We start from the raw sequence: 12,501 nt of genomic DNA, 5'->3' as shown, positions 1-12,501 counted from the left end.
AATCTGATCTAAATTAACTGTAGGATCCTGTTTCCTGTTTTAGTCATGTGACCTGAACATGTCTGTAAATGTCATGACCACAGGTGAAAAAATAAGTAAAATAATAAAGAGGTTCTCAGTTTATCTGCTGTTAAATCAGCTGATGTATGTTTTCATTTGAATTCCTTACAACATGAAAACACTGCTGTGTAAATAAAGATGTTTTGATTTATTTTTTGTCAAACACTCGACTGTTTACCTGTGACACACACACTGAAGGCCAACACAAAGCTAAGCTGTGCTAAGCTAAGCTAACAGTTTCCCTTTGCCTCCAGTCTTTGTGCTAAGCTATGCTAACCAGAGATGACAGCAGCCTCTGTCAGTCCCAGTCTGATCTGGGCTCCAACTGCTGGTCTAAACTGGGGACTCAAGTATTCAACCCCCCCCCCCCACACACACACACACACACACACACTCCTCCTTCCCCCTCCTCCCTGTGGTCCCTCCCATCTCCTCCCCCTCCCCTCCATATCTCCCCCCTCCCACCCTGAGTATCCACACAGTGAGGATCAGCAGCCGGACCGAGCAAGGGTGAGTTTGTTTCTTCTCTTCGTGTCTCGATTGATCAGTGATCTCACACTGATCGGTGATTAATTGATTGATAAGATATTGATACTGATACTGATGTTACTGAAGATATAGAGATGAGGAGACAGAAACAGAAACCACGATTCAGACCAGGACTGAAGAGAGTCAGAGTCTGGTTAGAGTTCAGTTTGTTGGTCTGCTGGGTTTAACAGACCTGGATCTGATTTAAATCACAGATCTGGAAGCTGCAGATCCAGATGCAGATAAACCATTCAGAGTCTCAGGTCTGGACCAGATCTGTTAGCAGACTAAACCTGAACCATCAAGACCTTCATTTTAATCTGCGGATCAGAAAGATTCTGGTTCTAAATCAGGACCAGAGAAAACCTGAAACATTTAAGAAGCTGAAACCAAATTAGAATTTAACTTCTCAAAGTTCCTGATTGATTTTCTGTCGATTGATCAACATGTTTCAGAGATACCGGACGTATAAGTCTGGTTCAGAGTGAGCCAGATCCAGAACAGTCAACAGCCTGAGAAAAGTCTGAGCACCAGGTCTTTAAACCCTGAGGAGGATGTGGATCTGATTTATTGATCGTCTGTTTCTGGTTCAGACAGAACCATCAGGTGCTTCATGGTCTCTGATGATGAGACCAGGTCCAGAGGTTAAAGTATCTTTAAACCAATGAGGAAGACTCAGGAGGAAGACCTCTGTTAGAACCTGGTCTGTGACGGTCTGCTGGTCTGAGGGTTGTGGGTGGTAGACCAGATCTGGTCTGGATCCAGTATTCCAGGACTCTGAATTAAGGCTCCAGACCAACGAGTCAATTCTGTCTCTGGAGAGGAAAACCTTTATGAATCTGGACCAGGTCTGGACCAGGTCTGATGATCCTCCGATCTGGATCCATCTGAACCAGACTGGTTTTGTTTTTACTTCTGAGCTGATTTTTAATTGAAAGCAGCTGCTGAGTTGATTATTGTTGATTATTATTGTGAAGCTGCAGAGAAAGAAGCAGGTCAGATTTCTGTCTGAGGACCTGAGTGAAAACACTTAGCTCGGACATTCTGATTGGACGATGGCCTCCATTTCCTCCTAATGGACACACGACAGCAACTAGCATTAGCTTGCGCACCCCACTCTGTCCTCCCCAGGGAACCGAAACCATTAGACCGAGGTTCCACCACCGCACATACACACACACACACACACACACACACACTCTGATCAATACTCTGAGAGAGGCTGACTTCCTCTCACACATACGATCAATATTTAATCTGAACTCAGCTACGTCTCCAACAACTGCAACAAAAAACTTCAGCATCAATTAAAAAACTGTTTGATTCTGATAAGAGATGTTTCAGTCTGAGATCAGGATCAGGATCAGGATCAGGATCTCAGTCTGTTATTGTCTCTGTGGAGAATCCAGACTCAGACTGAAGTAAAATAAACTTCAACCCAAACTGGACACATGAATCACTGAGTTTCAACTCTGATCTCTGATCGACAGGATCCATTTACCTGTGTCTCTACAGGATGTTGTCGTCTGCACCCACCACCTCCCTCCCCCCCTCCTCCTCCACCCTTCCACCCCCCAACACAGTGACCTCTGACACCCGCCGTGTTGCCATGGAAACCTACTGGAGGGAAGTGCAGAGCATAGAGGAGGAGAAGGAGGGAGAGGATGAAGATGAGGAGGAGGAGGAGGAGAGGAAGAGTATGGATGGTGAGTGTCTGACTCCACCTGTTTGTTCTCCACCTGTCTGTCTTCCACCTGTCTGACTCCACCTGTCTGTGTCCACCTGCAGAGGTGGAGCTGGAGGAGGCATGGCTGACGGAGGCGGGGTTATCCTCCCTGGTGACGGGCTCATCAGAGGAGGAGACGCCGCCACCGGCCGAGGTGCTGCTGTCCACATTGACACGGCAACAGGCTGCGACAGTGAGGAGGAGGCTGGACAACTACAACGAGACCCTGAAGATGAGGAACAGGCAGCCAATCAGAGACGTCCGTGACGTCTTCACCCAGGTGAGATAAACATGAACAGATGACACGTAATCAACAAACAAACATCAGCTTTTCAAGTTCTAATGTTATTAACATGCATCTGCAGTGCATTCTGGGAGTTGTGGTTCAGTCACATGATTCAGCATTTTCTGTTTCAGTGTGATGATGACTCAGCAGACAGAGGCCCCTCCCCTCCCTCTCAGTGCACCAAGTCACCTCCGAGTCAATACCACACCACAACCAAAACCATCCGCCGCAACGCCCACAGAGGTGCCTGTCTGTCTGCTCACCTGTCTGTCTGCTCACCTGTCTGTCTGTCTGCTCACCTGTCTGTTCACCTGTCTGTCTGTGTTATAGTTCGACCAACTCTTCCCATGTTTCTGTTTGAGGATCAGCTGTCTGAACACCCATCGTCCCCCCTACACACTGATTCTCCCGCTCTCACCCCCTCTCCTCCTCCCACTCACCTGCCGCCCATCACTCAGTCAAGGCCAGCTGATTGGCTGCTGCGAGACTCTCCGTACTCTGAGGGTGTGGCCGAGCACAAACGGGGCGGGGCTTGTTGGGACTGTCTGCGTTCCCATGGAGATGACCTTGGTGATGTGCCAGTGAGTCTGAAACTAAAACATCTGTTATTATTCTCTGTTCAGGACTACACCTCCCATAATGCTTTGCTTCTTGTCTGTGTGTGTGTGTGTGTGTGTGTGTGTGTGTAGTTTGTACCTGTCCCTCCCTCTCAGGGTCTCACCTGGGCAGATGACCTGTCGTCATGTGACCTCACCCGGCTCGGCTTCATCTCTCACATCGAGCTCTCCACCTTCCTGCTCGCTCTGGGCGTCCAAACCAAACGCACCCGCCCGCCGCGCCGCAGGACCCGGGGTGCGCTCCATTTTTACATCACAGTTTAAAAGCAGGTTTGAGTCGACACACAGCTGAGAGGGGACACGCTCCAGCTTAGAGGTCACAAGTTCGTAAGGTCATCGCTGACCTTTGACCTGTTGAGATGTTTCATTCATCACTGAGTTTGTCTGAAAGAACAAATAGGACACTGGTTTATGTCAATGAAATCACACCTGTCTCTCTCTCTGCCTGTCTCTCTCTCTCTGCCTGTCTCTCAGACAGCGGTGTGTTTGGAGTTCCTCTGAATTTATTGTTGGAGAATGACAGAAAGAAATTTCCAGGAGTCAAAGTTCCTGTCGTCTTTCAGAAGGTGAAGAACCTGTCTGTGTGACTGTCTGTCTCTCTGTCTGCCTGCCTGTCTGTCTGTGGGTCAGTCTTGTATCTGTAGATAGTTTTCTGCTGAGCTAACATGCTAACAGCTGAGCATTCCTGTGGTTAGCAGTTAGCAGTTAGCAGTTAGCGTGAAGTTAAATTTAATAAAGCTGAATTTAGATCATATCAGCTGCTGAAAGAAAATACTGACCTCAGATCAGCTGCAGCTGTTCTCTGACGGACCCAAGGTTCTACTGTTCCTGCAGAGGAATCTGGCCTCAGACCAGCTGTGACAGAGACCAGCTGTTAGACCCAACCCTGAGTCTGACCCTAAGTCTGCTGCTGATCCAGTGTCTCTGATTATTGAACATTTTATATTGATTATAAACAGGAAGTGAAGCTTTAAATGATTTTACACGTGTGTGTGTATGTGTGTGTATGTGTGTATGTGTGTGTGTGTGTGTGTGTGTAGTTGTTGTGTATCTTGGAGCAGACTGGCCTGCAGACTGAGGGGATTCTCAGAGTACCAGGATCAGCTGCCAGACTGAAGGTAACACACACACACACACACACACACACACACACCATCTGTCTACATGTGATAGAATAATTTGGTGGCTTTATTTTGAAAGAGTGACCACCTGTCTGTCTGTCTGTCTGTCTGTCTGCAGTACCTTCGTAGCGAGTTAGACAGGTGTGGTGGAGGCTTTGACTGGTCGTCGGTCAGACAGGTGGACGCTGCAGGTCTGCTGAAACTTTTCATCAGAGAGCTGCCAACACCTCTGCTAACACACACACACCTGTCCACCTACCGCTGTGTGCTGGGTAAACACACACACACACACACACACACACACACACACACACAAAAGAAGAAATTAAATAAATAAACATCAAGTGAATAGATATAAAACTTCTAATTCAAACTAGAATTTCTTGTTGTTGATGTTGATGTTGTTGTTGTTGTTGATGTTGATGATGTTGTTGTTGTTTGTCTCTGCAGGGATCTCCTCTGTCGTCCATCAGGTTCAGGCTCTGCAGCTGCTGTCATTGTTGCTTCCTGAGGCCAACAGAGACACACTCAGAGTAAATCACATCATCCACACCCACTCAGACCAGGTCCTGTTCAAATCCTCAGACCAGCACAGGTGTGAGGTCACAGAGGTCACAGGTGAAACTGTCAGAAAAACAAAGATGTGTCTGACTGATGTTGAGCAGGTAAAATGTTCAGACCTCCTGATCTGACTCACCTGGCTGCAGTGATGTACAGGTGAGCTCCAGGTGGGTGTGGTTACAGGTGAAACTGACCACACCCAAACACAAAGTAGAGTCAGAGTAGAAACAAACTGAAACTTTACATCAGAGACGGGGAAACATCTCTTCTCTTCACCTTAATTTTGTGGGTCCTCCTTCCACCTTAAATCTTAATCCTGGATCTGTTTCCATGGTAACAGGCCCTGTTGGTCTTCCTCCGGAAAGTTGTCTCTCATCAGGACCACAACCGGATGTCTCTGTGGAATGTCTCCATGGTGATGGCGCCCAACCTGTTCTCCTGTCGTCACCATGGCAACAAGCGGTCCATTGCCAAGCAACAGGAGGAGATGGAGGAGGCAGTGGGTGGGGCTCACCTGATCCGCCTGATGATCACACACCAGGACCTGCTCTGGACCGTGAGTCTCAGGACTTATCTGTACACTCAGTGACATCACTGTCTCACTTGTCTGTGACATCACTTCCTCTTGTCTGTGACAGGTACCGAGCTTCTTGTTGTCTCAGGTGAGAGAACTGAACCAGGCGTCCAATCAGAAACAGTTGGGCCTGAGCTGGACGAAGAGACGACTCCTGAGGAGGAAGAACGACAAGAACGACAGAAACCAGGTGAGACTGAGACCTGGTGAGAGTGAGACCAGAAATGTCTCCAGAACACCAGAACAGATATGTCCTCTGATGTCATCAGTTTGAGGTCACACCTGTGAGAGAGTGTGTGTGTGTGTGTGTGTGTGTAGATCACCGAGCTGTGTGAAGGTGTGATCAGGGTTCACGCCCCCCTGCACACCAAGGTTTCCATGGCGATACAACTTGATGGACAGACGAGAGCTAAAGATGTCACAGCTCGCTTCGAGTGTGAGAACAGGTAAGACACCTGTAGACCAGGTCCTGAACCAGGGAGACCACATTCAGAGTCAATATGAACCAGAGAGATCTGACTGACATTTATCCCGTCTCTCTCTCTACCTGTCTCTCTCTCTTCAGTCCTGGTCAGAGTCTGTATGAAGTCGGAGGAAACATCTGTGAGTCTGATTATGACATCATCACATATACACCACAGGTAATGACAGATGTTAAAGGATATGAAAACCTGTCTGTCTCTCTGCCTGTCTGCCTCTCAGGTGAGCGTCGTCTCCACCCGGACTGTGTTCTGTTGGATGTTTACAGAGTGAATCCTCACTGTGATTGGCTGATCAAACCCTGACACACAGTCTCACCACCTGTCCTGACACTGGTTCAAACCTGTCTCACAATGTGCCTTACCACCTGTCTCACCTCCTCTCCCTAAGTGACTTCCTTCTGTGGGCCACCTGTCTCACCTTCACTTCCTGTGACATCACAGGTTTAATAACATGGACACTTCCTGTGAACAATAAAAAGTGAAGAGTAGAATCTGTTTTTATTTATATTTACTGTTTGTGATCTCACAGGATCGATGTGAATCTTTTCTCTTCTTTGTTCTGTTTTTTTCATTTTTAAGAAACTTTAGTTTGTTGTCGATAAAATGTAATTTAATGTAAAAAGTTGCTCAAATTAAAAACAGATCTGCTGATGGTGTTTGTCTCCTCCTGCTGGTCAGAGGTTGTAACTACAGCTCAGACCTGGAACCAATTGAAGGACTCGTTCAACTCAAATAAAACCAGAGAAAATAAATAAAATCAGACAACGTGTAGATGAACACAGAGAACATAATGAACAGAATTAAAACGGTTTATTTTGACTGTGAGAGCGGCACCATGTAAGCAGAGCCCTGCGAGTTCATGTGTCCACTCTGGGCTCCTGTAGTCTGGTAAAATAAAACTCAGCAGCTCGGCTCATTAAACTGAACAGAGCCACAGGTTCATCAACAACAACACTAACGAAACAAATCCTGTACATTTACAAAAAAATACACAAAGCCAGAGGAGCATGAGGAGGTTGCAGACAGTCAGCCATGTTTCACCTGTTCGTTACATGATCTCTGAGGTCATCAGCTGAAGTCAGTTCATGTTCACTGACGCAGAAAAAACAACGTCAACACAAACAGAACGTTGATGAAAGTCTGAGTCAAAAAGAAATCAACAGATACAGAGAAAATATTCTGATTAATACAGTGATGATCAGGAGCAGCTGATGTCGTCCAGATGTTAGGAGCAGCTGCTGATGTCGTCCAGATGTTAGGAGCAGCTGCTGATGTCGTCCAGATGTTAGGAGCAGCTGCTGTCGTCCAGATGTTAGGAGCAGCTGCTGTCGTCCAGATGTTAGGAGCAGCTGTTGTCGTCCAGATGTTAGGAGCAGCTGCTGATGTCGTCCAGATGTTAGGAGCAGCTGTTGTCGTCCAGATGTTAGGAGCAGCTGCTGATGTCGTCCAGATGTTAGGAGCAGCTGCTGCGTCCAGATGTTAGGAGCAGCTGCTGATGTCGTCCAGATGTTAGGAGCAGCTGCTGTCGTCCAGATGTTAGGAGCAGCTGCTGATGTCGTCCAGATGTTAGGAGCAGCTGCTGATGTCCAGATGTTAGGAGCAGCTGCTGATGTCCAGATGTTAGGAGCAGCTGCTGATGTCCAGATGTTAGGAGCAGCTGATGTTGTCCAGATGTTGCTCCTCTGCTGCCATGGCGGCGGCCTGCAGCGTCTCGGTGTCGCTCTGCAGTGGATTCAGCTGTTTCCTCTCACTGTGCATGTTGTTCTCATGACGCTTCAGATCTGACGCCTGAAAGTACAAAGTGACACTGAACTCACCACTGGTACAAACACACACTGTCGCAGTATCAGCAGTAGTACTGTGAGTATCAGTAGTACTGTGAGTATCAGTAGTACTGTGAGTATCAACAGTGTGAGCAGTACCTTGGCGAAGGCCTTGGTGCAGGACGGACAGACAAATGGTTTCTCTCCTCTGTGTCTCCTTTCATGATCCTTCAGGTGGGACTTGTGTTTAAACGCCTGCAGAGACAGACAGGTGAGAGGCAGGCAGACAGGTGAGGAACAGACAGGTGAGAGGCAGACAGACAGATGAGAGGCAGACAGACAGGTGAGCTCACCTTCTCACACATCTGGCAAGCGAACGGTCTCTCGTTGCTGTGAACTCGTTCATGTTTTTTCAGGTCTGGAGCTCGAATAAATGATTTTCCACAAACATCACACCTGTACGGTTTGAAACCCGTGTGGATCTTCAGGTGTTCTGGAACACACAGAGCCAAACACTTCACCTCAGTCAAACAATAACAACACATCACACTGTCCACAGCAACATACATTACATCAGAGCTCAGGTGATCATACCTGAGCAGTCAATGTATTTATTTATGTCAGGTCAGACACAGGTAGAGCACAGGTGTGTTTGTACCTTTCAGGTGAGCATGTGTGGTGAAAGCTTTGGTGCAGATCTCACAGGCAAACGGACGCTCTGCTGAATGAAGCTTCTCATGTTTCCTAAGAACAGAGAGACGTTAACCAGGTGTGCCAGTCTGGTTTGTCCAGGTGTGTTATCCAGGTGTATGGTACATACCTGAGCCTGCTCTCGTCCAGGAAGGTCTTCCCACACACCTGGCAGGCGAGCTGTTCCCGGTGTCCGTACAGCAGGTATTCAAACTTCATGTCGGTCGTGGCAGTCGACCAACCAGGCGGCTGCTCGTCCTTCACCTCCCCCATACTGTCGGCGAATGTCAGCGTCTGGGTGGCGTGATGCTCCGCCCCCAGCTCTTTAGGTTCCGCCTCCATCTCTGTCACTACATCCTGGTCATAACAGGTCACCTGGAGAGGTCACACAGGTGAGGTCACAGGTGCTGTTTACCTGCATGTACATCAATCTGTGTGTGTGTGTGTGTGTGTGTGTGTGTGTGTGTGTGTGTGTGTGTGTGTGTGTACCTTGTGTACGTCCTCATTGGTCAGTTCCTTCAGGATGGCTTCCTGGACACGCAGAGCTGCACTGGGAGATTTATCTAGCTCCTGGTTGGCCGACGCCTCAACGAGGTCATCAGTGGTGGGCGTGTCATCGTGTTCCCCGAGCACCTGAACACAACACGATCATCATCAATAACATTAGAAGACGTGTTAAAACTAGTGTGACAGATCTTTGATCCAGTCAGTATTGATCAATGATCAGTATTGATCAGTATCGATCAGAATAACTGTACCTCAGACTCAGCAGCCAGTTGAGCCTCAGGAGGCAGCGCCATCTTTACGATGTCATAGGGAAACTTCTCTTTGTCCTCTGATGACACGTCTCGTTTCTGAGGACACATGAACGCACTGTCATGTGAAGGAGAAGAGCTGTTACCTGTGTGAGTACTACCTGTGTGTTACCTGTGTATGTCTGTTACCTGGGAGCACAGTTTGTCGAGGAAGCGGATGCCGAGGATCTGTCCTGACGACATCATGAGGTTGACGTCTCTCTTCTTGACGGAGATCTTCGCCGTGTACATGTAGTTCAACACCTCCTCGAAGATGTCGGAGCGGATGAAGTCAATCTCGATCACAGACGAGTTGTCCACCTGAGCAGATGCAAACACACCTGGAGTCTCATACCTCATAGTTTTACAGCCAACAGGAAATTTACTGAAGTACTTGGATGTGTAAAAATCAGTACTGCATGTATTTTGAAGTACCTCATGTTTCTTAAACAGTTTTTTGAAGTAGTTGGAGCAGGCAGCGAGGACACAGCGGTGAGCACGGAACTTGACGTCTTCGACGACCACGGCGATGTCGCAGTGTTCGCCCTCCAGTCGCTGCTCGTTCAGCAGCTTCAGGAAGATGCTCTTATGTTCATCATCCACGTACTTCACAGTCTCTGCCATCTTATCAGAGAGAGGGAGAACGCAGGTAACAACAGGTAACTACAACAGGTAACTACAGGTATTCAAGTAAGTAAAGGCTAAGTTCACTCAAAACAACACCAGGGTCAGAGGTTTGATCGGAACGATGTTGCTGCTTCAATAAACACGATCACAACTGATCAATAACAACTTATCAGTAACATGTTTAAACAGCAGCTGATTGTGACTGAGTGAACATGTGATGTAGCTGATGACAGGGTTAATGAACAATGATTCACTTCCTGTCTCTGGCTGAACTGTGTTCAAGGTCCTGCTTCACCTGACCAGGTGTCTGTCCAGTGAACGCATCACTTTGATCACAGCTGTTTTATTTTTACCGACTGGATAAAATAATGTAAACCCCTGTTACCATGACAGCGCTGATCAGTGCCTTGCTCAGAGGCTGCGGCAGACTGTCTCCCCCTACACCCCCCACCCCTCCCTCCCCCGGTAACCAGTCCGTTTCCAGTAGTTCATGTACCTCTGTTGCCGCGGACACGCGCTCCGGAGCGTGTGCACGCTCCATGATGCCTGTAGAACCACGGAGAAGACAGGCTAGCTGCTAGCATCGAGCTAACGCACGTTATTAATTTGTTTATTTTAATTTATGACTTTATTTACCTGAACTGACCGCGTGTCACCCCCACAGACTTCGGTATGACCCGGGACCCGGACCGTTAACGGACACCGGGTCCCGGTTCTACTCAGACCACGTTCCATTTAAACGGACTGAGGTGGGCTAAGCTAAGGCGCTAACAGCGAGGCTAACGTTATTGTAACAGTCATCAGATCCGGATCAGACCGTTTTAACTGTAAATCAGAGACCGTGTGCGCGGGAGGATAACGGGGCGACGGTGCTTTCAGACGGTGTAACGGCAGCTTCACGGGGAGGGGGGGCTAACGTTAGCATGAGCCATGAGGGAGCTACCACGCTAACCCAACATTTAACAGCAGATAAACCGGCCTCCCGGAGCCCGACACAGTGGACCGATGTGAGCCGGGAGAGAACCGGAGCTGTCTGATGATCGTGGTGATCATCGGTGGTGTCGGTGTCTAACGGGAGTCTAACAAGCGTCTGGGTGTTTGTGGTGAAACTCGGTGTTAAATGGCGGACAGTCCGGCCTGCGGCTCCACTCTCACACAAAATGGCGTTTATCCGGTAACTGTCCGCCTCACGGACTGTCTCCGGTAAACCTGCTGACCGACACCGTCGCCGGCCGGACGGGGAGCGGGCCGCGTGCTCCGCCTTCCCCGGGACCGACACGCAGGCACGCGAGCATCGGCGGCGCCGCGGCCTCGGCGACACGAACGAGACGGAGCTCGAGCGGCCATGAACGGCTCGAGAGCGCGCAGACATCCCGCGGTAACGGAGCCGGAGCGGGGGGACGAGGAGAGCGCGGGGCCGGGGGGAGCGGGCTCTTACCGTCACAGAGGCCCGGGGCGAGCGCGTCCCTCTGGGTGTGTCAGCGCACCGGGAGCCGGGAAACACTTTGTCCGGTTGTTGTTGTTGTTGATGAGGACGAGCACCGAGCGGAAGGCCGCGCTTTGCGCCAGCACGCACACACTGCAGGAGCACGCAGGCAGCGCGCCAAACATCCTCTGAGCGCGACGGAGACACCTCTCACGCATGCGCGCTCCTCCTGTGCCCGGGCCTTCAGTGTTCAGACGCTCACCTGTCTGCATCACGGTCAGCTACGGTACTGGACCTTCAGCCGGGCACAGCGGGCAGCAGAACCGAGACCCCCCCCCCAACTCCTGGTCACTGATCGATCAGAAACCCACTCCTCTGACGCAGAACATGAACCACATCCGGTCCTGGTCCCGGTCCTGAGGAAGGACTTGGTCAGATGATTAACTAATAAACTAATCAGACTCAGGCGTGGTGCGTTCACTGTCCGATATCTTCTCAGAACTTTAATTGTTTTTCTTAGAGAATGATGGATCCAGATCCAGAGTCCTGGTCGGACCATCAGGAGGAACCAGTTCACGCCTTTTAATTCACTCTATTGACTCTCTCTCTGTCGGGCGTGCACGTGCACGTGCACCTGTATGTCTGAAGCTGAATAAAACATGAACGTTAAAACGTTAAAATAAACCTGTGAGAACTGAGTCTGTGTTTGTATCTGACTGAAAACCTCAGACCTGGTCCTGGTCCTGGTTCTGGTTCAGTCTGTGGTATGTGGACTCCTCTGTTCAGTGAACGCCCCTCAGTTCATTTCACTGAATCATTACTACATCAGCACCTGTATTAATTACATCAGCTGCAGTGAGTCAGTCCAACCACTGAAAATTACTATTCTGATAATTGATTCAGTGTTTTGAGTCATTTTTAATGAAGAAACTGAAACTTTCTGTTTTTATCTGTTTGCACAGTAAAGACAACTTTTCTGTACTGATGAGAGTTTTTAACGAACTGATCAATCCAGAGAAGAATCATAAGATTTATCAATAATGATGAATGAATGAATAAATCATTCAAACTTTTTTTAAATTAAAGATTTCTGTAAAATTGCAGTTAAGACTTTTTAAAACCTTTATGTCTTTTTTGTTTTGGAAAGTGAATTTTTCAGATAAAACTAAAACTCTTAAGTTTCAGACTCTGAGCTTTAGATGATTCATCAACATGTTTTTAATCATTAATCAAAATTAACTTTTAC

General features: G+C 48.4%; 2 protein-coding genes across 3 annotated transcripts; one reads left to right on the top strand and one right to left on the bottom strand.

The window, feature by feature from the left end:
* Window positions 1-2,104: 2,104 nt before the first annotated feature.
* On the top strand, window positions 2,105-6,608 carry arhgap28 (Rho GTPase activating protein 28). Its single transcript, XM_018686903.2, has 14 exons — window positions 2,105-2,294; window positions 2,377-2,594; window positions 2,732-2,843; window positions 2,931-3,181; window positions 3,290-3,452; window positions 3,692-3,783; window positions 4,258-4,335; window positions 4,457-4,610; window positions 4,789-4,871; window positions 5,240-5,455; window positions 5,538-5,663; window positions 5,792-5,919; window positions 6,039-6,076; window positions 6,176-6,608. Exons 1-14 carry the CDS (start codon window positions 2,105-2,107, stop codon window positions 6,256-6,258), a joined length of 1,932 nt encoding a protein of 643 aa, XP_018542419.2. The 3' UTR covers window positions 6,259-6,608.
* A 138-nt stretch (window positions 6,609-6,746) lies between these two features.
* On the bottom strand, window positions 6,747-11,909 carry zbtb14 (zinc finger and BTB domain containing 14). 2 transcript variants are annotated; one of them, XM_018686939.2, is made up of 10 exons: window positions 11,268-11,909; window positions 9,638-9,826; window positions 9,353-9,523; window positions 9,167-9,262; window positions 8,898-9,041; window positions 8,539-8,783; window positions 8,377-8,462; window positions 8,072-8,211; window positions 7,878-7,973; window positions 6,747-7,743 (listed from the first exon to the last, which is right to left on the bottom strand). In XM_018686939.2, the coding sequence occupies exons 2-10, from the start codon at window positions 9,824-9,826 to the stop codon at window positions 7,603-7,605; spliced, it is 1,308 nt and encodes a 435-aa protein (XP_018542455.1). In that variant the 5' UTR covers window positions 11,268-11,909; the 3' UTR covers window positions 6,747-7,602. The 2 variants fall into 2 exon arrangements, with proteins under 2 accessions (XP_018542455.1, XP_018542453.1); XM_018686937.2 differs by lacking the exon at window positions 11,268-11,909 and adding an exon at window positions 10,326-10,465.
* Window positions 11,910-12,501: the final 592 nt, after the last annotated feature.

This window comes from Lates calcarifer, unplaced genomic scaffold (assembly GCF_001640805.2).
Source record: "Lates calcarifer isolate ASB-BC8 unplaced genomic scaffold, TLL_Latcal_v3 _unitig_1690_quiver_535, whole genome shotgun sequence".
Taxonomy (NCBI): domain Eukaryota; kingdom Metazoa; phylum Chordata; class Actinopteri; family Centropomidae; genus Lates; species Lates calcarifer.
The sequence above is the reverse complement of the archived record's forward strand: the minus strand, read 5'-3'. Positions and strand labels throughout refer to the sequence as shown.